The sequence below is a fragment of the Entelurus aequoreus genome, linkage group LG27 (genome assembly GCF_033978785.1).
Source record: "Entelurus aequoreus isolate RoL-2023_Sb linkage group LG27, RoL_Eaeq_v1.1, whole genome shotgun sequence".
In the NCBI taxonomy this organism is placed as follows: Eukaryota; Metazoa; Chordata; class Actinopteri; order Syngnathiformes; family Syngnathidae; genus Entelurus; species Entelurus aequoreus.
The window spans coordinates 3522194-3547567 of NC_084757.1; the positions used below are offsets into that span (position 1 = coordinate 3522194).

Below are 25374 nucleotides of genomic sequence, written 5' to 3' on the forward strand. Positions count from 1 at the left end.
TACAAAGTTGACAACACATAATAATATAAATTAATACAGATTGTCCAGTTTTGCCTGAAAGGGAGTGGGAAGAAGATAACTTATTTAATCCCACCCCCAGTTCTCCATCCAGTGATTATTCACATGAGTTTCACTCTTACTTTGTTCAAGGATTATAATACAGATGTTGTATCATAGTGGCATTACCACAGGTAACAATAATTATTACACTGTAACAATCATTTGTATCAATAATGTAGGAATAATGACTATACCAACAATGGTAATAGATAACATAGCAATAATGGTAATAGACAACATAGCAATAATGGTAATAGACAACATACCAACACTGGTAATAGACGACATAGCAACAATGGTAATAGACAACATAGCAATAATGGTAATAGACAACATAGCAATAATGGTAAGGAAACATTGAGCACATGTTATCACTTTTCTCAAGTTATGAGCCTGCACTCGTCTTGTAAAAAAACGTAGATTAGGCGGCAATAATTTGTTAAATGCTTTATATAAAATTATTAATGTATTATATTTAACAAGGTCATCAAACTTGAGTAACTTTGATTGCATAAACAGATTATGAGTATGTTCTAAATAACCAACGTTGTGAATGATCCGCACTGCTCTTTTCTGTAATATGATCAGAGGATGAATTGTGTTGTGGTAAGTATTCCCCCATACTTCAACACAGTATGTAAGGTATGGGAGTACCAAGGTGCAGTATAGAGTACGGAGTGCATTTTCATTGAGCTATAGTTTTGCTTTGTTTATAATTGAGAGGCTTTTGGGGATTTTTGTTTTAATGTGTCTGACATGAGGTTTCCATGATAGTTTACTATCAATTATTAATCCCAAAAATGTATTTTCATTTACGATTTCAATTTGGGTACCATCAATACTTATTTTCTTTTCAGACATTATGTTGCGATTTCCAAACATCACTATCTTAGTATTATTTATATTCAAAGATAATTTATTTGTGTCCATCCATTTTTTTTTACTATGTTTAGTTCTGTGTTTACTGTATTTATGAGCTCATTATATTCATCACTACTGTAGAATATATATACTTATTAGTTATCATTAACACCAAACCACGCATTTATCCAAAAGTCCACCCTTTTTTTTTGCGTTTTGGAAAAGTTGATCAGGCTATCGATTGATTGTTTTAGTATCGATTAGTTTGTTCGATTAATGATCATCGAGGGGGCGCAGATTTAGAGAAAAAATGTGTCTGGGGGGCCAGTGTATATCTTTATTTATTCGGCCAAGAAAGTATTGTGTGGCTATTTATTTATTGTATTCATTTATTTTAATAAAAGCTGTTAAGTGTGTGGTGACTTTTTGAGCACACTCTCAAGACTGTAACAATAATAACGGTAATCATTTTAGTGACAGTAACCATGATATGAAATGTTCGTCTCGTTAAATTACATATGCGAAAACCTAATCTGCATATTTAAAGTCAGTCCAGATTTGATCAATTTTAATTACACTCAAACAAGTAATCGAAGCAACATCATTCCAATCAAAGCTTTTTGCCAATCAAATCGATTAATCGTTGCAGCCCTAGCTAACAGTAAGTCTTTATCAAATAAATGAATACACTCTTATATAATCGGTGACTAATGAGGATAAGCGTTATAGAAAATGTATGAATAATTATAGTTTTACAAACAAAACCATGTAAAATACATAAAAAGGATGCGACCAATCAGTATCGGCTGATTATTTTTGTGAAAAAGTACGTTGCCGATGACTAAAGTCGATCCCCTTTGGCTGATACTTGATCTAATTTCAGAGCACCTAATGTTGTAGGTCCATACACAGTGTGGAGCCACTTCCCTAAGTAAATATTTACCCCCTCCAATGTGGCAAGTAATACCATGAATTGATTAACGTGGACCACCGATTTAAACAAGTTGAAAAACTTATTCGGGTGTTACCATTTAGTGGTCAATTGTACGGAATATGTACTGTACTGTGCAATCTACTAATACAAGTTTCAATCAATCAATCAAACCCTGAAGCTGCTTCAAGCAAGAGAAGACATAGGTGCTTGGTAAAGTTTAAGAAGTGTAGCAGCAGAAAGTGAGCAGTTATTGACAGGTAATTAGGCGGTGGTGGTGTCAATAACAATGGTATCAGTCTGACGTGATTAGTCAGATTATTTTTTAAATCCCTGGACAAAAGATGACTTGACAGCATAACCAAAGTAGATGGACATTTAGTTTTTTGTTGACTTATTGTGTACTATAGACGTATTAATACAAGAATAGGGAACTAGTTTAAATGACATTGTTCACTCACATTATTACATGAAAACATTTACAGTTAATACATGTGACCAGTAGCAGCCACGTAGAACCTTGACAGGATTGGTTGAAGTTTATTTTGAAAACGTATAGTTTTAATATGATACGTCACATATTTTTGTGGTGTCCAAACTTTCCACTGAGAGCCACACACTGAAAAATGAAAGCATGTGGGGGGCCCATTTGGATATTTCCTTTTCACAAGGGCTCAATTTTAGTGAATGTTAAAAATGTCCTGGGGACCCAAAAGGGTCTCAGTCAATAAAGTCTTTAAAAATAAGTCATATAAGGTGAATCATTCTTAGCAAAATTGTTTTCATTATAATAGTAAAAAAAATCCCACCAGATTTTTTTTTTGCCCTCCAGTGACAGATCAGGGGCCGTACTTATCAAGCTTCTCAGAATTACTCCTAAGAAGTCTGCTAAGAGTTGACTTAAGAGTAAATAAATTCTTCGCTGAAAGCTGCACTTAAAAGTTAGTTATCAAACGTCTTACTCACACTTTCAGCGAAGTGTAGGACTGAATCTTAAGTGTCACACTCAGAGCTGAATTACGACATTACTATGTGCCGTAAATGGAATTTTAGATGACGTCATTTCAGTGTCCATAGAAATGACCAATCACGGAAGGGAATCCCTTGTCTAAGAATAAAGAAATATCTTGGAAATATTTAATTGGACAATGGGAGTGTATATTTTGACAATAAACTACAAAATAATACAAAACAAACTAGTCCCCGCCGGCACTCACGCTACCGCTCCCTCTCTTCTCTTCTCTCGCCCACACACTCACTGACGTCACTCACCTCACGGCCACACACATACGCTACTGTCATAACATTTTCTTTCCAATTCGTTAATTAGGCAACTAATTTGAAACTGGTGTGGGTGGCTCTATATATACTAGCCCACTGCAGCCACATGCAGAAATCAACATGGAATCGAAAAGTATTAAATCTGTGACAAAAATAATACCCGCTCTGTCTAAACGATACCGTTTGATCAGCTGCTCGTCATCAAACAAATCCAGGACATCGTTCCGCTCCCTGAACGTTCGCGCCCGTCTCTCTCGCCTCAGTGCCATCCCCTGCTGGCTACTCCTAACCACTTAAGACACCTCTGAAGGTCTCTTAAATATCGTGGAGAGTAGGAGTGATTCTTAGACTTAAGAACGTTGATAAAAAGCTTTTATTCTTAAGTTTGAGAGTAGGACTAAATTTCGCAAATTCTCAGGACTTAAGTGTAAAATGGCACTCTAAGAAGCTTGATAAGTACGGCCCCTGATATTTGTTGTCAGTCTAAACGCTCCCAAAGTGTTCCAAATCTAATCTTTTCACACGGGATTCAGGCCACACAGGAGGTAGTTTGAATCCCATCATCGGATATTTTCACATGGGACTGCAGTCTCAACGGCAACGCGACTTTTACGTCATCTTTGGTGGAGCTTTGTCATTCGTGTGCGCAGGGAAATACGCGGCCTGCCGGCAGAAGTGGTTACCATGACAACATCCGGTTTAAGAAGCACTGTTTCAGGGATTAAAGGTGTTTTTGGCAGCCAAATTTTCAGTGCGTCACTGATCAATGGTGCGCAGATAATAGACTACCGTATTTTTCGGAGTATAAGTCGCTCCGGAGTATAAGTCGCACTGGCCGAAAATGCATAATAAAGAAGGAAAACAACATATATAAGTCGCACTGGAGTATAAGTCGCATTTTTTGGGGAAATGTATTTGATAAAAGCCAACACCAAGAATAGACATTTGAAAGGCAATTTAAAATGTCTAAAGAATAGTGAACAACAGGCTGAATAAGTGTACGTTATATGAGGCATAAATAACCAACTGGTATGTTAACGTAACATATTATGGTAAGAGTCATTCAAATAACTATAACATATAGAACATGCTATACGTTTACCAAACAATCTGTCACTCCTAATCGCTAAATCCCATGAAATCTTCTTCCTCTGTGTCGCTTCTAAAAAATATTATTTGATATTTTACGCTAATGTGTTAATAATTTCACACATAAGTCGCTCCTGAGTATGAGTCACACCCCCGGCCGAACTATGAAAAAAACTACGACTTATAGTCCGAAAAATACGGTACATGTAATATATATATATACACTACCGTTCAAAAGTTTGGGGTCACATTGAAATGTCCTTATTTTTGAAGGAAAGGCACTGTACTTTTCAATGAAGATAACTTTAAACTAGTCTTAACTTTAAAGAAATACACTCTATACATTGCTAATGTGGTAAATGACTATTCTAGCTGCAAATGTCTGGTTTTTGGTGCAATATCTACATAGGTGTATAGAGGCCCATTTCCAGCAACTATCACTCCAGTGTTCTAATGGTACAATGTGTTTGCTCATTGGCTCAGAAGGCTAATTGATGATTAGAAAACCCTTGTGCAATCATGTTCACACATCTGAAAACACTTTAGCTCGTTACAGAAGCTACAAAACTGACCTTCCTTTGAGCAGATTGAGTTTCTGGAGCATCACATTTGTGGGGTCAAATAAACGCTCAAAATGGCCAGAAAAAAGAAAAAAATTTATTACACACACTTAAATTCTGAAGAAATAAAGATTGTTCACCAGAATTGACGATGTGATGTATTTGTGACATGATGACTTTGGTCATATTTTTGCCAAGTGAAGTTCTGATTATTATAATATTGCCAACATTTTACAGTTTTCTTATGAAATTGTGACTTTTGTCAAGTAAAAATACGACCCTTTTTATAAAATTGACAAAATGTTGAGCTTTTCTTCTAAAGTTGCGACAGTTATTGAGTTAAATTCCAACTTTTATCATAATATTGCACAAATGTTTAGCTTTTCTTGTGAAATTGTGTACCTCCTCTACTTAACAGTCATAAAAAGATTACAACCCTCCCAAATATATTACACTATATATATATATATATATATATATATATATATATATATATATATATATATATATATATATATATCCATTCATACATTATATTATTTTAATTTATTTTCCCATATAAAAATTACTTTTAAGGTCTGCCGGCGTTTATTTTGCAAAGTAGTAGTAGTGACTTCCTTGTTCATGTACAGAATCGGGTCAACTTCCTTTGTTTTCACTTTATGGAACTGCGCATGCAAGTGATGTCGAGGCCACATTGACTACGTTTACACTGCAGGCCAAATCGGATTTGTTAGAAAATCAGATTTTTTGATACACCGCAAGTAAAAAGTGTTTTTTTTTAAATCAGACTCCAATGTAACCGCTCACAGACCCCAATGTGGCCTCGACATCACTTGCATGTACACTTTGATAAAGTGAAAACAAAGGAAGTTGACCCGATTCTGTACATGAACAAGGAAGTCATAACTACTACAAAATAAAATAGAAGTCGCCACACCTCAAAAATGAGTATTTTTTCACGTGAAAACAAATTCAAGTAATAAAATGTAGAATATATATACAGTGGGGCAAAAAAGTATTTAGTCAGCCACCCATTGATTGTCAATGGGTGGCTGAAACATGGCGTAGAAAGTGTTACATTATGTGTTTGAAGCAGAAACATGGCGTAGAAAGTGTTACATTATGTGTTTGAAGCAGAAACATGGTGTAGAAAGTGTTACATTATGTGTTTGAAGCAGAAACATGGCGTAAAAAGTGTTACATTATGTGTTTGAGGTAGAAACATGGCGTAGAAAGTGTTACATTATGTGTTTGAAGCAGAAACATGGCGTAGAAAGTGTTACATTATGTGTTTGAAGCAGAAACATGGCGTAGAAAGTGTTACATTATGTGTTTGAAGCAGAAACATGGCGTAGAAAGTGTTACATTATGTGTTTGAAGCAGAAACATGGCGTAGAAAGTGTTACATTATGTGTTTGAAGCAGAAACATGGCGTAGAAAGTGTTACATTATGTGTTTGAAGCAGAAACATGGCGTAGAAAGTGTTACATTATGCGTTTGAAGCAGAAACATGGCGTAGAAAGTGTTACATTATGTGTTTGAGGTAGAAACATGGCGTAGAAAGTGTTACATTATGTGTTTGAAGCAGAAACATGGCGTAGAAAGTGTTACATTATGTGTTTGAAGTAGAAACATGGCGTAGAAAGTGTTACATTATGTGTTTGAAGCAGAAACATGACGTAGAAAGTGTTACATTATGTGTTTGAAGCAGAAACATGGCGTAGAAAGTGTTACATTATGTGTTTGAAGCAGAAACATGGCGTAGAAAGTGTTACATTATGTGTTTGAAGCAGAAACATGGTGTAGAAAGTGTTACATTATGTGTTTGAAGTAGAAACATGGCGTAAAAAGTGTTACATTATGTGTTTGAGGTAGAAACATGGCGTAGAAAGTGTTACATTATGTGTTTGAAGCAGAAACATGACGTAGAAAGTGTTACATTATGTGTTTGAAGCAGAAACATGGCGTAGAAAGTGTTACATTATGTGTTTGAAGCAGAAACATGGCGTAGAAAGTGTTACATTATGCGTTTGAAGCAGAAACATGGCGTAGAAAGTGTTACATTATGTGTTTGAGGTAGAAACATGGCGTAGAAAGTGTTACATTATGTGTTTGAAGCAGAAACATGGCGTAGAAAGTGTTACATTATGCGTTTGAAGCAGAAACATGGCGTAGAAAGTGTTACATTATGTGTTTGAGGTAGAAACATGGCGTAGAAAGTGTTACATTATGTGTTTGAAGCAGAAACATGGCGTAGAAAGTGTTACATTATGTGTTTGAAGTAGAAACATGGCGTAGAAAGTGTTACATTATGTGTTTGAAGCAGAAACATGGCGTAGAAAGTGTTACATTATGTGTTTGAAGCAGAAACATGGCGTAGAAAGTGTTACATTATGTGTTTGAAGCAGAAACATGGTGTAGAAAGTGTTACATTATGTGTTTGAAGCAGAAACATGGTGTAGAAAGTGTTACATTATGTGTTTGAAGCAGAAACATGGGGTAGAAAGTGTTACATTATGTGTTTGAAGCAGAAACATGGGGTAGAAAGTGTTACATTATGTGTTTGAGGTAGAAACATGGCGTAGAAAGTGTTAGATTATGTGTTTGAAGCAGAAACATGGCGTAGAAAGTGTTACATTATGTGTTTGAAGTAGAAACGTGGCGTAGAAAGTGTTACATTATGTGTTTGAAGCAGAAACATGGCGTAGAAAGTGTTACATTATGTGTTTGAAGTAGAAACGTGGCGTAGAAAGTGTTACATTATGTGTTTGAGGTAGAAACATGGCGTAGAAAGTGTTACATTATGTGTTTGAGGTAGAAACATGGGCATGTGGGCACCACTTAAAATGGCTGTTGCTCTTCAAAAGGCATCGGCAGGGGAAAAAAACCCTGTGGTCACATGTTGCTGAGTAGTTGCAGTTGCACGCTACTATCTCCACTACTTCTCAGTCAACAGGGGGTGGGCCCGTCTAACTGGTTCCCCCGGGGGTGGCGGGGGGTCGAGCTGTGTAACTGGCGGCGGAAAGGGAAGGACGCCATGACAACTGGGGAAGTGATCGGGAGCGAGGATGCAAAAGTGTGTGCGTGCACAACAACTGGCCACACAAACCCACTTCCTGTTTGAAAGAATCGATTGAAAGTTGCTCAGACCTGCTCGCTGCTTACTCGCCACACCCCAACGCCCTCAGGGGGAGCGCGTTTTATGTTGGTAATATTTATCACAGCATTGCTACTAAACGTGTGTGTGTGTGTGTGTGTGTGTGTGTGTGTGTGTGTGTTTGTGTGTGTGTGTGTGCCTCAGAGGTGAGAGAAGAAAGTCGGTCTAGTACAATTTTTAAAGCCCATTTAAAAAATACACTGCAAAAAGTGAAATCTAAGTAAGATGTAATATCTCAAATAAGGGTGATATTTGCTTATTTTCTGTCTTAATTCTTCTCACTAAGCAGATTTTATGTTAAGAGTGTTTTACTTGTTTTAAGTGTTTTGGTCCTTAGTGATATTACAGCTTGTTGCTGAGATTTGATGAGCTATATTGAGTAAAACATGCTTGAAACTAGAATATCAACTGTTGCAAAGCTGTGTCATCAACACTCACAAGTATAAAACTACTTTTTTAAAGTCATCATTTCTTATTTCAAGCATGAAAAAAAATCAGGATTTTGACACAATTGTGTCTCATAATTAAAACAGATGACAGCCAAATGGACTTTGCTGTTTTATTTCCAATGAAACAATATAAAATAGGTACTCATATAGTAGTACAGTTGGCACAGTACACTCAACTGACAGTTAATATTTTAAACATTTAACATGTGACATTTCTAACAATTTTGAACAGAAATAGTTCATGCATATTCAGATGAATTCTTCAAAATTACAATTAAAAAATGTTTTGCCGGGGGCCCGGCTGTATATATGCGCACTAATTGACTGAAAGAGCACGCACTTGGCGCGATGATGTCATGTTATCCATGGAAAAATGCATTTTTAGACCACTCTCGGGGTCTCCTAGCCTGCAACTGCAACTACTCAGAGTAACAAGCGGTTGCCTTGTTGCTAGGGATGTCCGATAATGGCTTTTTGCCGATATCCGATATTGTCCAACTCTTTAATTACCGATACCGATATCAACCGATACCGATATCAACCGATATATACAGTCGTGGAATTAACACATTATTATGCCTAATTTGGACAACCAGGTATGGTGGAAGATAAGGTACTTTAAAAAAAAATGAATCAAATAAAATAAGATAAATAAATTAAAAACATTTTCTTGAATAAAAAAGAAAGTGAAACAATATAAAAACTAGGGATGTCCGATAAATGCGTTAAAATGTAATATCGGAAATTATCGGTATCGGTTTTTTTATTATCGGTATCGTTTTTTTTGTTTGTTTTGTTTTTGTTTTTTTTAATTAAATCAACATAAAAAACACAAGATACACTTACAATTAATGCACCAAGCCAAAAAACCTCCCTCCTCATTCACACAAAAGGGTTGTTTCTTTCTGTTATTAATATTCTGCTTCCTACATTATATATCAATATATATCAATACAGTCTGCAAGGGATACAGTCCGTAAGCACACATGATTGTGCGTGCTGCTGCTCCACTAATAGTACTAACCTTTAAAGGCCTACTGAAATGAATTTTTTTTATTTAAACGGGGATAGCAGATCTATTCTATGTGTCATACTTGATCATTTCGCGATATTGCCATATTTTTGCTGAAAGGATTTAGTATAGAACAACGACGATAAAGATTGCAACTTTTGGTATCTGATAAAAAAAAGGCTTGCACCTACCGGAAGTAGCGTGACGTAGTCAGTTGAACATATACGCAAAGTTCCCTATTGTTTACAATGATGGCCGCATGAAGTGAGAGAGATTCGGACCGAGAAAGCGACAATTTCCCCATTAATTTGAGCGAGGATGAAAGATTTGTGGATGAGTAAAGTGCAAGTGAAGGACTAGTGGGGAGTTGAAGCTATTCAGATAGGGAAGATGCTGTGAGAGCCGAGGGTGACCTGATATTCAGCTGGGAATGACTACAACAGTAAATAAACACAAGACATATATATACTCTATTAGCCACAACACAACCAGGCTTATATTTAATATGCCACAAATTAATCCTGCATAAAAACACCTGCGTGTTTGTTATGCTAGCTCCTAGCTCCTCTGCTAGCTCCTAGCTCCATAGAACACGCCAATACAATTCAAACACCTGATCAACACACACAATCACTCAGCCCAAAAGACAGTTTACCTAACCCAAGGTTCATAAAGCTTATATATTTTTAAAAAGTTACGTACGTGACGCGCACATACGGTCAAGTTATCGAATGTTTAGCAGCCAAGGCTGCATACTCACGGTACCTGATATTCAGCTGGGAATGACTACAACAGTAAATAAACACAAGACATATATATACTCTATTAGCCACAACACAACCAGGCTTATATTTAATATGCCACAAATTAATCCTGCATAATAACACCTGCGTGTTTGTTATGCTAGCTCCTAGCTCCTCTGCTAGCTCCTAGCTCCATAGAACACGCCAATACAATTCAAACACCTGATCAACACACACAATCACTCAGCCCAAAAGACCGTTCACCTAACCCAAGGTTCATAAAGCTTATATATTTTTAAAAAGTTACGTACGTGACGCGCACGTCCGGTACGGTACGTGTTATGCTAGCTCCTAGCTCCTCTGCTAGCTCCTAGCTCCATAGAACACGCCAATACAATTCAAACACATGATCAACACACACAATCACTCAGCCCAAAAGACCGTTCACCTAACCCAAGGTTCATAAAGCTTATATATTTTAAAAAAGTTACGTACATACGCAAAAAAAAGCCAAAGCTGCATACTCACAGTAGCACGTCTGCGTCTTTGTCATCCAAATCAAAGTAATCCTGGTAAGAGTCTGTGTTGTCCCAGTTCTCTACAGGCGTCTGTGTATCCAAATCAAAAGTCCTCCTGGTTAGAGTCTCTGTTATCCGAGTTCTTCCATCTTGACTGCATCTTTCGGGAATGTAAACAAAGAAGCGCCGGCTGTGTACTGTTGTGGCTGACTACGTTCGAAAAATACGTCCATTTCGCACCGACAACTTTCTTCTTTGCTTGCTTGGCTTCCTTCTCCATAATGCAATGAACATGATTGAAACAGATTCACGAACACAGATGTCCAGAATACTGTGGAATTATGAAATGAAAACAGAGCTTTTTCGTATCGGCTTCAATGTGGAAGGCATACCCGTGTTCGCCGGGCTACGTCACGCGCATACGTCATCCGCAGAGGCGTTTCGAACCGGAAGTTTAGCGGCAAATTTAAAATGTCACTTTATAAGTTAACCCGGCCGTATTGGCATGTGTTATAATGTTAAGATTTCATCATTGATATATAAACTATCAGACTGCGTGGTCGGTAGTAGTGGGTTTCAGTAGGCCTTTAACAGTTAATGTTACTCATTTTCATTAATTACTAGTTTCTATGTAACTGTTTTTATATTGTTTTACTTTCTTTTTCATTCAAGAAAATGTTTTTAATTTATTTATCTTATTTTATTTTATAATTTTTTTTAAAAAGTACCTTATCTTCACCATACCTGGTTGTCCAAATTAGGCATAATAATGTGTTAATTCCACGACTGTATATATCGGTTGATATCGGTATCGGTAATTAAAGAGTTGGACAATATCGGAATATCGGATATCGGCAAAAAGCCATTATCGGACATCCCTAATAAAAACAGTTACATAGAAACTAGTAATTAATGAAAATTTGTAAAATTAACTGTTAAAGGTTAGTACTATTAGTGGAGCAGCAGCACGCACAATCATGTGTGCTTACAGACTGTATCCCTTGCAGACTGTATTGATATATATTGATATATAATGTAGGAAGCAGAATATTAATAACAGAAAGAAACAACCCTTTTGTGTGAATGAGTGTGAATGGGGGAGGGAGGTTTTTTGGGTTGGTGCACTAATTGTAAGTGTATCTTGTGTTTTTTATGTGGATTTAATAAAAAAAAAACTAAAAAAAAACGATACTGATAATAAAAAAACCGATACCGATAATTTCCGATATTACATTTTAACGCATTTATCGGCCGACCGATATTATCGGACATCTCTACTTGTTGCCTTTCCATTAAGAACAATAAACTAGCTTTTAGTGTAAGTTTGCTGGTTTCAAGAAATGTAATGCATATTATTATGTCAAGATAATGGCACTAGCATTTACTTAAGGTCAAGACTTGGACTGTGGCGTGGTTTGTTCCCCCGTGGTGCAAATGATTTGGACCAGACATCGCGTGAAGGTGAATACATTTTTAATTCTAACTCCAAAAAAGTACAAACAAAAGGCGCTCACAGCGGAGGTAAAAAAACTTGACTATGAAAACAAAAGTTGCACAAAGGCAGAAACTATGAACAATGAAACAAAAACACTAACTGTGGCGTTAAGAAACAAAAACTTACTTGACATGGAACTGAGAACAAGGCGTGAAGCAGAGTGATGAAAAAGTGTGCAGAGCATAAATGTGATGTCGCCAGAAAGACCAACAGAAAATGAAAAGCTTAAATAACACAGACAGGATTAACAACAGGTGTGTGAGTCAAAACGTGAAACAGGTGTGTGACATGACAGGTAAAAAACTAATGGGTTGGGAAGTGCACAACCAGGAACTAAAAAGAGTCCAAAAAATAAACAGCACATGGCCAAACAAAAACATGATCAACAGACATGACACTTAATTTAAGAATATTTTTCAACATATTGAGCAAAAAGGTCTCATATGTATTTTTTTTCCTATCAAGAAAAGTGCACTTGTTATTAGTGAGAATATACTTATTTTAAAGGCCTACTGAAATGAAATGTTTTTATTTAAACGGGGATAGCAGATCTATTCTATGTGTCATACTTGATCATTTCGCGATATTGCCATATTTTTGCTGAAAGGATTTAGTATAGAACAACGACGATAAAGATCGCAACTTTTGGTATCTGATAAAAAAAAGGCTTGCCCCTACCGGAAGTAGCGTGACGTAGTCAGTTGAACATATACGCAAAGTTCCCTATTGTTTACGATGATGGCCGCCAGAAGTGAGAGAGATTCGGACCGAGAAAGCGACGATTTCCCCATTAATTTGAGCGAGGATGAAAGATTTGTAAATGAGGAAAGTGCAAGTGAAGGACTAGTGGGGAGTGGAAGATGCTGTGAGAGCCGGGGGTGACCTGATATTCAGCTGGGAATGACTACAACAGTAAATAAACACAAGACATATATATACTCTATTAGCCACAACACTACCAGGCTTATATTTAATATGCCACAACTTAATCCCGCATAAAAACACCTAGGTGTTTGTTATGCTAGCTCCTAGCTCCTAGCTACTAGCTACTAGTTATAGCTCGAGCGGGTAATATGGACGGGATCCCGTATATATAACCCGCCAATACAATTCAAACACCTGCACAACACACACACTCACTCAGCCCAAACAACCGTTCACCTAACCCAAGGTTCATAAAGCTTATATATTTAATCAAAGTTACGTACATGACACGCACGTACGGGCAAGCGATCAAATGTTTGGAAGCACGCGGGTGGGACCTGATATCCAGCTGGGAATGACTAAAACAGTAAATAAACACAAGACATATATATACTCTATTAGCCACAACACAACCAGGCTTATATTTAATATGCCACAAATTAATCCTAATGTTAGCTCCTAGCTACTAGCTCGGGCTAGTTATAGCAAGCGATCAAATGTTTGGAAGCGCAGCTGTGTACTCACGTTATCGCAACTGTGTATCCAAATCAAAGTCCTCCTGGTAAGAGTCTCTGTTGTCCGAGTTCTTCGATCTTGACTGCATCTTTCGGGAATGTAAACAAAGAAGCGCCGGCTGTGTACGTGTTGCTGCTGACTTCCCTCACAAAATAGACGCTTCGCACCGACAACTTTCTTCTTTGCTTTCTCAGCTTCTTTCTCCATAATGCAATGAACAAATTGCAACAGATTCACCAACACAGATGTCCAAAATACTGTGGAATAATGACATGAAAACAGAGCTATTTCGTATTGGCTTCAATGGTGTCCGAATACTTCCGTTTCAATGATTGACGTCACGCGCATACGTCATCCTCAGAGGCGTTTCGAACCGGAAGTTTAGCGGCAAATTTAAAATTGCACTTTATAAGTTAAGCCGGCCGTATTGGCATGTGTTGCAATGTTAAGATTTCATCATTGATATATAAACTATCAGACTGCGTGGTCGGTAGTAGTGGCTTTCAGTAGGCCTTTAAGGTATTTTTGGGTTCATTGAAGTTAGCTAATTTGACTTGTTTTGGAAAGTCTTGACAAGCCAAATGTTCTTGTTCCATTGGCAGATAATTTTGCTTAGTTCAAGTAAAATACCCCTCATTTTTGTATTTTTTTTCCTGTTTTTGAACACTGACTTTTTGCAGTGTACCATGGCAAAAAAATTGTTACATAAAAATTGGTATGATGTTATTGTGGTATACGTCCCCAAAAAGAGTAGTGGGTAAAATGAAGTGTCAGGAATGTTTATAACACACTTACTGTGATAATCAATCAAAGTTTACTTATATAGCCCTAAATCACGAGTGTCTCAAAGGGCTGCACAAGCCACAACGACATCCTGGGCTCAGATCCCACATCAGGGCAAGGAAAAACTCAAACCAATGGTATGACAGTGAGAAACCTTGGAGGGGGCTGCAGATATTATATATCATATTTTTACTACAAACAAGTATTTCTAAGTGCACATAATTGTGTTTCAAGCAAATATTTCAAGGAACAACTTAGTTGATGTCTTTGAAGCGGACATTTTTTGTATCAAGTCTTAAAAATGTCAAAAAAGTAAACTAACCATGTAACTTTTAATAATGTAAATACCTCACAAACGGATTATTGAAATCTCTTTTCAGTGCAACTTGTCCCCCGCCCTGCCTGGAGCCTAGTCGATATACCGTGGCATTTAGAATACCGTGACAATAACACTAAGCTTGTTTTTACTCTAAAACTGCCATTGCTCAAAAATAATAACTTATAATCAACGGATAGATCTCCAGATTTAAGCATTGAAAGTAAAAATATTAGATATTGATATTACTTCTATTTTTTTATGAGTGGGGGGGCCTTTTGGATCCCGAGATCTTTTTTTAAAGCCTGATTTTTTTTTTAAAAGAAAATAATAATGAACCAAGCGCAATGTTATGCATTATTTACCTATTTAAAGCTTCAACTACTTTACAGCAAATATTCAATTTAGAAATATGTTTTGGGGAGAATATTGCATATTTTGTGTTTTTGCCATAAAAAAAAAAGTTACCGTAATTTCCGGACTATAAGCCGCACCTGACTATAAGCCGCGCCAGCTAAATTTAGGGGAAAATACAGATTGCTCCATATATAAGCCGCACCCGACTATAAGCCGCAGGGTTTTGATGTGTAATTAGCGTAGTATATAGGGGTTCCTGCTACCACGGAGGGGATTGTCGGGACAGAGATGACTGTTTGGGAACGCAAAGCGTCCCATTTATTAACAATAAATCTTTCAATCATTCAATCAAACTTTCACATCTTTGACATGGCGAACAGCATTCGTGCAGAGTACAAATAATACAACGGTGCAAAGTAATACAAAGTGCTCGCCTGTACGTTATCAAAATAACCAGCCTACCGGTATATGAAAAGTCAGTCTTTAATCATTGTGTCATCGTCTTCCTCCTGCGTACTAAAACCACAGAAATCCTCTTCGTCGGTGTCGGAGCAGAACAGGCCGTAAATAAGCCGCACCCTTGTATAAGCCGCAGGGACCAGAACGAGGGGAAAAAGTAGCGGCTTATAGTCCGGAAATTACGGTATTTGAGGAAAAAAAAGAGGGCATAAAATGAGGCTGCTTGATGAATCAACATTTAATCGACAACAAGATTTTAATTCGTGTGATAACTCAGTGTTTCCCATAAACTGCCAAGATACCTGTGGTGGTGGGGGCGTGGCTATGGGCGTGGTCACCATGACATAATCGAGTAATTTGCGTAATTTACTACAATGATATGATTTTCTCTAAAAAGGCTCAAAAAATGTATACTTACTAATTAATAATAACAGTTTTGTTTTAAACGTCCATCCATCCCATCCATTTTACAATATAATTACAGCACTTTATGTACATATTTATATACAGATTTGAACAATAAGTTATTCACTTAAATATATTTATTAATTGTGGTTCTTACAAAAAATATATCTTATAAAATATAAAAGCTAAAATGTCTCATAAAGCTCTGCCCCTTTTAATTAGTGTATACTAAATAATTTAACTTTAGCCTACTACTACAACCATATTATTTACCAGCAACATAAAGTGAAACAGAGGCAGAGGTGTCCTGCCACATTGAGTAACAAATAAACAGAAAACAGTAGTGGTGGTAGATAGACACAGAGCTTCATCAAACATCTGATCCACTGAACAAAGAGCTCCAAAAATCTTGAACTTTAGACTGCCATCAGTTTTACTCCCTACACTTAACCATGTGTTTCCTACTGCCTGCAGACTTTGCACCCTTTGTTATATACACATGTTGTGTTTCTAATATAAATACATTTAATTAAGTCAAATACAAATAAGGCAACAAGAGAAGTATCCTACACTTCTCTTTTGTAAAGTAAATGTGAACAGCCGATATGGGCATCTACATCAACTATATGATTTGCCTGAGAAGCTGGACAGGACAAAAAAAACGTAATTCTTTCGGGGTGGGCCGCCACAAATAAATGAATGTGTGGGAAACACTGATAACGTAACCGCAACAGGCTTAAGCAGGTTGGTTTTTTTTGCGTTTATTCGTCTCACTTCCAACAGGGAGAGAGTTGTCACTCTGTGCGTCGTGCAGCCTGTTTAACAGACGTAGAATGAACTAAAACGCAGTGAGCCCTCTTTTCAGTCACGAACAACCTTTGTTTGGGTGGGCGGAGAGCGAGACCACGTACATGGAGCCCCGCTACTCACTGGTGAGAAGTTCCGCAAAGTGACAAAAACTAGGATTACAAAGCCAAATGTCTCGTGGTGGTAATATTTCAGCTTCAAACGGGATGGGCAATATAAGCCCATCAACACGGACAAAGGAGCAAGAATGCCGTGATGGCATGTTGATTTATTTAGGATAACTAAGTTATTTACCTTCCAACTACAGTACAATGGCAAACAGTTCTACAGTAACAAGAAATAAAAGGGTTCCTTGCATTATTACTATATATTATGATTACATTATAAACATTGTAGTTATTTCTTCAGTTTAGGTGCATGTCGACAAAAACTCTGAGCCGAATATGATTTAAAGTTATTGTGTATTTTTTTAAATGTGTGGCAGTTTGAGACAAGAATATGTTGACGGACAGGCTAAAAATAAAATGTCTTCCTTTACTCGTTATTTTTGCAGTTTTATGCATTTATACGTTTTAAATACAAAAATTGCAAATCCAATTGCAATTTTGGACAAATAAATCTCAATTAGGTTTTTTCTCAATCGTGCAGCCCGAGTATAAAACATAAAAAATTAACTTTGAGTATGAGCTAGGGTTGTACGGTATACCGGTACTAGTATAGTACTGTGGTACTATCCATCCATCCATTTTCTACCGCTTGTCCCTTTTAATGAATCAAAATGGTACTATACTCTGTTTGAAAAGACGACGACGCACCGTTTACGAGCAGAGGAGCATGTTCGGCAGCGCACACACACAGAGTACTTACAAGCAGACACAGTGTGTAGACAGAAAAGGGAGAATGGATGCATTTTGGTGTAAAAAGTAAAGAACACGGAAACACCCTCAGGAAGAGGTGCTTTAAGACATGGCTAGCTAGCTAGCGGCTAACATCCATCCACAGTGTTTTCGCTACTTCTAAATCACTAATCCTGGCCTCCATGGCGGCAAATAAAGTATGTTTCTTACAAGTATCATTATCACTGCAGGACGAGGAATAGCTAAACATGCTTCACTACACACCGTAGGAGGATACAATAGCTCACCGGCCTCACAATGTAAACAAATACCAAGGGTGGATCTACACCTGACATCCACTGTAATGATACCAAGTACAGGAGCAATATCTAGTCGATGCTACTATGATTACTTCGATATTTTTTAGCGTCACAAAATCTTTTTTCATTTAAAAAAAAAAAAATGTATATTTATAAAGTCAGTAAATACGTCCCTGGACACATGTGGACTTTGAATATGACCAATGTATGATCCTGTAACTACTTGGTATCGGATCCATACCTAAATGTGTGGTATCATCCAAAACTAATGTAAAGTATCAAAGAAGAGAATAATAAGTGATAGAACAGAAAATAAGCAGATATTAACAGTAAATGAACAAGTAGATTAATAATCAATTTTTACACTTTGTCCCTCATAATGTGTACAAAATAATAGGTGTATAAATGACACAATATGTTACTGCATACGTCAGCAGACTAATTAGGAGTCTTTGTTTGTTTACTTACTACTAAAAGACAAGTTGTCTAGTATGTTCACTATTTTATTTAAGGACTAAATTACAATAATAAACATACACTACCGTTCAAAAGTTTGGGGTCACATTGAAATGTCCTTATTTTTGAAGGAAAAGCACTGTACTTTTCAATGAAGATAACTTTAGTCTTAACTTGAAAGAAATACACTCTATACATTGCTAATGTGGTAAATGACTATTCTAGCTGCAAATGTCTGCTTTTTGGTGCAATATCTACATAGGTGTATAGAGGCCCATTTCCAGCAACTATCACTCCAGTGTTCTAATGGTACAATGTGTTTGCTCATTGGCTCAGAAGGCTAATTGATGATTAGAAAACCCTTGTGCAATCACGTTCACACATCTGAAAACACTTTAACTGACCTTCCTTTGAGCAGATTGAGTTTCTGGAGCATCACATTTGTGGGGTCAATTAAACGCTCAAAATGGCCAGAAAAAAGAACTTTCATCTGAAACTCGACAGTCTATTCTTGTTCTTAGAAATGAAGGCTATTCCACAAAATTGTTTGGGTGACCCCAAACTTTTGAACGGTAGTGTATGTTTCATGTACACTAACATTTTTTTGTTCAAATTAAGACAATAATGACATTTCAGAAAAGTATCGAAATACATTTTGGTACCGGTACTAAAATATTGGTGTGGAGACAACCCTAGTATGGAGAGACCTGAAGTTGATGTGTAGATATTTAAGTGTTAACATGATATTTTAACACTTTAACGACAGACCTATTTTGGTCCCTGGGACTTTAACGTTCACCAAAATTGAGGGGAGCCCTAATGGTTTTGAAAATAAAAATGATCAGAATGACCCCCGCATGCTTTCATGGTTCAGAAATGCAAAGGTGAAATGTGTCAGTCCACCACAAGAACAGGAATAAGAGATGAACAAGGTTGTCATGCCAAACATGTTGCGAGTAGTGTGTGTGTGTGTGTGTGAGTGTGTGTGTGTGTGTGTTGTCTCTGGTGCCACTGCAGGAATGACCATGACTCACCGTCTAAATACCCCCAGTGTGCACCCCGGTGCGCAACAGGAGACTTGTGGAAAAGGGGGCGCTCACAATAGTAGTTAGTAACTTTGGCAGTGAGACCAGAAAGAGATCCTTTGTGGCTTCACTTCACGGTGGAACAATAAGCGACCCCCCCCCCCCCCCACCCACCCCACCCCCTCGCCCAGGACCGTCAAGAAGTCCTCGGTGCTCGTGTTCCAATGATGTCCTTGATTAAAAACAGCTGTTTGGACATGGCAGCTGCCTTTGGGCAAACGTGCTACTGTCCTATACATAGAACATCCATAAAGTGTGTGTGGGGGGGGGGGGGGGGGGGTCTTAGACTACTGCTGAGTACCGTGCAAAAGTCGGCTTTTTTGTTAAGTTGCAATCTTTTTATGGAGACCTTCTACAGCTACAACGTTTTCTTATTGTCCTGTACGATTGAAATTCTTTAGCAGAGTAGTGGAGGGTTACATCTTCTGGAAGTGATGAAGGTTGGCTTGTTCTGTGTGTTGCTGCTTTTAGACATTACCCAGAAGTCTCAGTGGTAGAGCGGCGCGGCAATACGAGCCAGTACAAGCGTCTGCAGGGTCGCTAATTTGTCTCTCTGGATCTTCAGGAGCTGTTCCTCGTCAAAGAGTCGTTCAAAATACTTTTTTTGTTGATTATATATACCTATGGTATCAGTTTTGAGATAATATTGACAGACCGTTTTATTGTCTTTATAATAAAGATGAGATAACTGTATAATAAAGTTGAGATTATTAGCCGACCTGGTGTGTGTACGTTTGAGCTACTATCAGAACAATGAACCAGAAAAGTGAATATCGTCAAATGAATGCAATTGGAAAAACCCACATCTGCGGTCCTCTCCAAGGTTTCTCATTGTCATCCCATTGGGTTGAGTGTTTCCTTGCCCTGATGTGGGATCTGAACTGAGGATGTTGTTGTGGCTTGTGCAGCCCTTTGAGATACTCGTTATTTAGGGCTATATAAGTAAACTTTATTGATTGATTGATGAAAATGAATGAGGCAAAAAGGTCCTAGTGTAATATTTTAAAGGCCTACTGAAATGAATTTTTTTTATTTAAACGGGGATAGCAGATCCATTCTGTGTGTCATACTTGATCATTTCGCGATATTGTCATATTTTTGCTGAAAGGATTTAGTAGAGAACATCGACGATAAAGTTCGCAACTTTTGGTCGCTGATAAAAAACTTTGCCTGTATCGCAAGTAGCGTGACGACACAGGTTGAAGAGCTCCTCACATCTGCACATTGTTTACACCAGCAGCGAGAGCGATTCAGACCGAGAAAGCGACGATTACCCTATTAATTTGAGCGAGGATGAAAGATTCGTGGCTGAGGAACGTGAGAGTGAAGGACTAGAGTGCAGCGCAGGACGTATCTTTTTTTCGCTCTGACCGTAACTTAGGTACAAGCTGGCTCATTGGATTCCACACTCTCTCCTTTTTCTATTGTGGATCACGGATTTGCATTTTAAACCACCTCGGATACTATATCCTCTTGAAAATGAGAGTCGAGCACGCGTAATGGATATTCACAGTGACTTTTATCCCCACGACAATACATCGGCGAAGCACTTTAGCTACGGAGCTAACGTGATAGCATCAGACTTAACTGCAGATAGAAACAAAAGAAATAAACCCCTGACTGGAAGGATAGACAGAAAATCAACAATACTATTAAACCATGGACCTGTAACTACACGGTTAATAATTCCCAGGCTGGCGAAGCTTAACAATGCTGTTGTTAACAGCGCCATTGAAGCTAACTTAGCTACGGGACCTCGACAGAGCTATGCTAAAAACATTAACTCTCCACCTACGCCAGCCAGCCCTCATCTGCTCATCACGACCCGTGCTCACCTGCGTTCCAGTGATCGACAGAGCGACGAAGGACTTCACCCGATCATCGATGAGGTCGGCGGCTAGCGTCGGATAGCGCGTCTGCTATCCAAGTCAAAGTCCTCCTGGTTGTGTTGCTGTAGCCAGCTGCTAATACACCGATCCCACCTACAGCTTTCTTCTTTGCTGTCTCCATTGTTCATTAAACAAATTGCAAAATATTCACCAACACAGATGTTCAGAATACTGTGGAATTTTTCGATGAAAACAGAGCTTTTTGTATTGGATACAATGTGTCCGAATACTTCTGTTCAATCCGTGACGTCACGCGCATACGTCATCATACATAGACGTTTTCAACCGGAAGTTCCCCGGGAAATTTAAAATGTCACTTTATAAGTTAACCCGGCCGTATTGGCATGTGTTGCAATGTTAAGATTTCATCATTGATATATAAACTATCAGACTGCGTGGTCGCTAGTAGTGGCTTTCAGTAGGCCTTTAAGGTATAAGGTGTGTATGAATGATGCTAAGTGTCACATGTGATGGTGTGCTTTGTGTATCAAGCGTTATTACATGTGCAGTCGGGGCCAAAAGTCATTCGGAACCTGGCTGACTTTTCAGTTAAAGCTAATTATTTGTCGTATTTGTGATTCATTCTAGCTGGAAATGACTCCAAAAAGTGTCATGAGGTGTAAGGCGTTCTAAAATCGAGATAATTTTTTTGTTTTTGTTTTACTAATTGTACAGAAAGATCAATGTCTAAAAGTTACTGCAGTCCTTTTTAGAATGGTGCAAACATTTTTTACAAAAAAAACAATGAAAATGATATTTTTCAGCCTCTTGTACCAGCTGTAATATATTATGTAACCGATATCGAGCTATATCGCCACAGACACGTCATTTCGTCCAAATTCCGTTTCGTGGGAAGAAAGCGTGAGTTGCGTGAACAAAGACACTCGCTGTCTGGTATCATCGCTGACACGCTAACAGCCAATCAGGTAACAGTATCAACCATCAAGTTTGGTTGTCTGGCGGGTGATTCTTTGCATGGAGTGAGAAGAGAAAGTCAAAATGAAGAAATTGTGGATGAAAGAGGAAAAGTCACCTTGACAGTATGGCAGATTTTAGGATTACAAAAAAACAAAAAACAGACAGTAGTCAGACAAATGTCACGCTCACCCTTTAGAGCACAGCTGTAACTTCCTGCCACTAAACCTGGTTTCTCTATGGTGCACTATTTTCTTACACTTTATTAAGTATTTCTTACATATTCCTTATTGTTGCACCTTCATTTTAAGATCTTATTGTTAAGTGTTCAATGTGAGTTTACTATTTTGTTTACATTGAGTGTTGTCCATGCTTGTGTTGACATTTCCTTTTTGCCTTCATAGCTGAGGGATTGTAATCAAAGGAAGGGTAATTTATAGGGGCGTAACGGTACGTTTAGAGGTCACGGTTCGGTTCATTTTCGGTACAACAAAATATACATTTTTGGGTTATTTATTTACCAAATTTGCAAAATCTTCCACCAAAAATATTTTTCTTAGTGTAATATTTGATGTGAAGTAATGGGAACCTTGGATAGGTCAATAATTCATAATAACATTGATTTTGATTCAATATTATGTTTTGAGCAATGACAGTTTGAAAGAAGAAAAAAAACGCTTTGTTTTATTAGTCAACATTGCAACTTTTTCTAAATTACATTTAACCTTTAAGCTTTTTTATTTCACTTTTGCTATGTTTTTGTTTATTTTGATGGTATTTTTAGAATGTGCCGTGGGCCTTTAAAACATTAGCTGTGGGTCGCAAATGCACACTTTTGACACCCCTGCTATAGATAATAATAATTAAATGTGATAAATCTATAGATAAAAAGCAGAGCCTGGCGACGCATGCGCGTTTATCATAACTCTCTCTCTCTCTGTCTCTCTGCCCCTCCCTCACCAATGCTGCTGTTTGTTTTGTTTTCAACCCATTCTTAACCCTGAACGTACATTGAAAATACACGCAACCCTAACTTTGAGGCGTTTAAGAAACTCCGCCCTGACAGCTCCGCAAAAGAGGACATGTCCGGTGAAAAGAGGACGTATGGTCAGTCTATCCTAGCCCGTTAGCTGCTAGCATGCCGTGTGTTGTGCCTCGGTGTGCATTGTTTACACAACGCGCGTTACGCTACTTAATATGTCCGTGTGGAACGAACCGAACCGGAACCCCCGTACCGAAGCGGTTCAATACAAATACACGTACCGTTACACCCCTAGTAATTTATAATAAAAACAATTATTTTAAACATTTTTCAATACGCCATGATAAATATCAATAATTATTAGGGATGTCCGATAATGGCTTTTTGCCGATATCCGATATTCCGATATTGTCCAACTCTTTAATTACAGATACCGATATCAACCGATACCGATATCAACCGATATATGCAGTCGTGGAATTAACACATTATTATGCTTAATTTGGACAACCGGGTATGGTGAAGATAAGGTACTTTTTAAAAAAATTAGTAAAATAAGATAAATAAATTTAAAAAAAATTCTTGAATAAAAAAGAAAGTACAACAATATAAAAACAGTTACATAGAAACTAGTAATGAATGAAAATTAGTCAAATTAACTGTTAAAGGTTAGTACTATTAGTGGAGCAGCAGCACGCACAATCATGTGTGCTTACGGACTGTATCCCTTGCAGACTGTATTGATATATATTGATATATAATGTAGGAAGCAGAATATTAATAACAGAAAGAAACAACCCTTTTGTGTGAATGAGTGTAAATGGGGGAGGGAGGTTTTTTGGGTTGGTGCACTAATTGTAAGTGTATCTTGTGTTTTTTATGTTGATTTAATAAAAAAAAAAAAAAAAAAAAAAAGGATACCGATAACAAAAAAAACGATACCGATAATTTCCGATATTACATTTTAACGCATATATCGGCCGATAATATCGGCAGGCCGATATTATCGGACATCTCTAATAATTATCGATCTTATCGTGATCCCGTTGTCAGCCGTCTATGTCCCAGTCCTACTGATGAATTATTATATGAAATGACTGTAGGAGCGCCACCTACAGCTCGGTGGTCGTCAGTGTTTTGATCAAATCCCAAAGTTTGCATCTGAAGCAAATCTGACGTTTCCTTCTTCCCTCCACAGTCAAAATCCTCCTGTTCTATGTCATCTTCTACGGATTCTTGGCCGCCATCTTCGTGGGGACCATCCAGGTGATGCTGCTCACCTTGAGCAACACCAAGCCCACCTACCAGGACCGAGTGGCCCCCCCAGGTATGTCATCAAAATGGCTCCAAGGTTGAAGCGAAGATGGCTTCGGCCATTTTGTCCTTCACTTGCCTGTCAGTGGCGCCCCCTCCCCTCCCCTGCCCCTCCCCTACCTCTCCTCCTCCCTCGCATATGTGCACGGGGGCTCCTCGTTGTGGTGTTGTTGCCACAGCGCCACCTCTAAGCTCATACAAAATGCTCTCTTAACGCGTTTATCTGGCGCTGAGGAACTGAGCGCACATTCGAGCCGCCGGCGGTATTTTTAGCGAGCCGCTGGGTTGATTTAAGTCGGCTGTCAGCCCGCCGCGACTGTTCTTCCTCGCAAAAGTGACTTTCCCGTCCTGCACAGTGGACGTATACAGGAAGGGGACTTCTTCCTGCTTTTTGCACAAGCAGAAGCCGCCTCTCACACTGGGACTCAAAGTTTCCATTGTGAAGGACTCACATGTGAAAGTAGGTGGGCGGGGCTGGGGGGGTTGTTCACAAGGCCGGAGTGAAATTCAAGTGCGCGTGTGTGTGTGTGTGTGTGTGTGTGTGTGTGTGTGTGTGTGTGTGTGGGGGGGGGGGGGGGGCACGTGCACACCTCTCTGCGTTTGCGTAGCGAAAGACGAGCAAGCATTTTAAACACTTGTCTGGAGGTGTGTGAGCCTTTTTAGCACCTAGTGATTCCATTCCTTTTGACGATTCCATTCAGAATCAGTTCAGTTTCTCTGGAAGATGCATACGCTTACAATGTAACCATCACATATTTCCACTTGTTTCATCACAGCACGTCCGAAAAGGAGTAGGAAGACGCTGAGCTTATTTAATCCTACCCCTTTTCATACCATAGCAATTTTATCCC

General features: G+C 38.2%; 1 protein-coding gene across 2 annotated transcripts in view; it reads left to right on the forward strand.

The window, feature by feature from the left end:
- atp1b1a (ATPase Na+/K+ transporting subunit beta 1a) overlaps positions 1 to 25374 on the forward strand; it is a 181571-nt gene that overhangs the window by 132816 nt on the left and 23381 nt on the right. Inside the window, exon 2 of one of the 2 annotated variants that reach the window (XM_062038549.1) lies at positions 24408 to 24536. The exons of the other annotated variant lie outside the window; for it this stretch is intronic. Coding sequence (XP_061894533.1) covers positions 24408 to 24536 — 129 coding nt within the window. The remainder of the gene's footprint in view (positions 1 to 24407; positions 24537 to 25374) is intronic. 2 annotated transcript variants of the gene reach the window in all.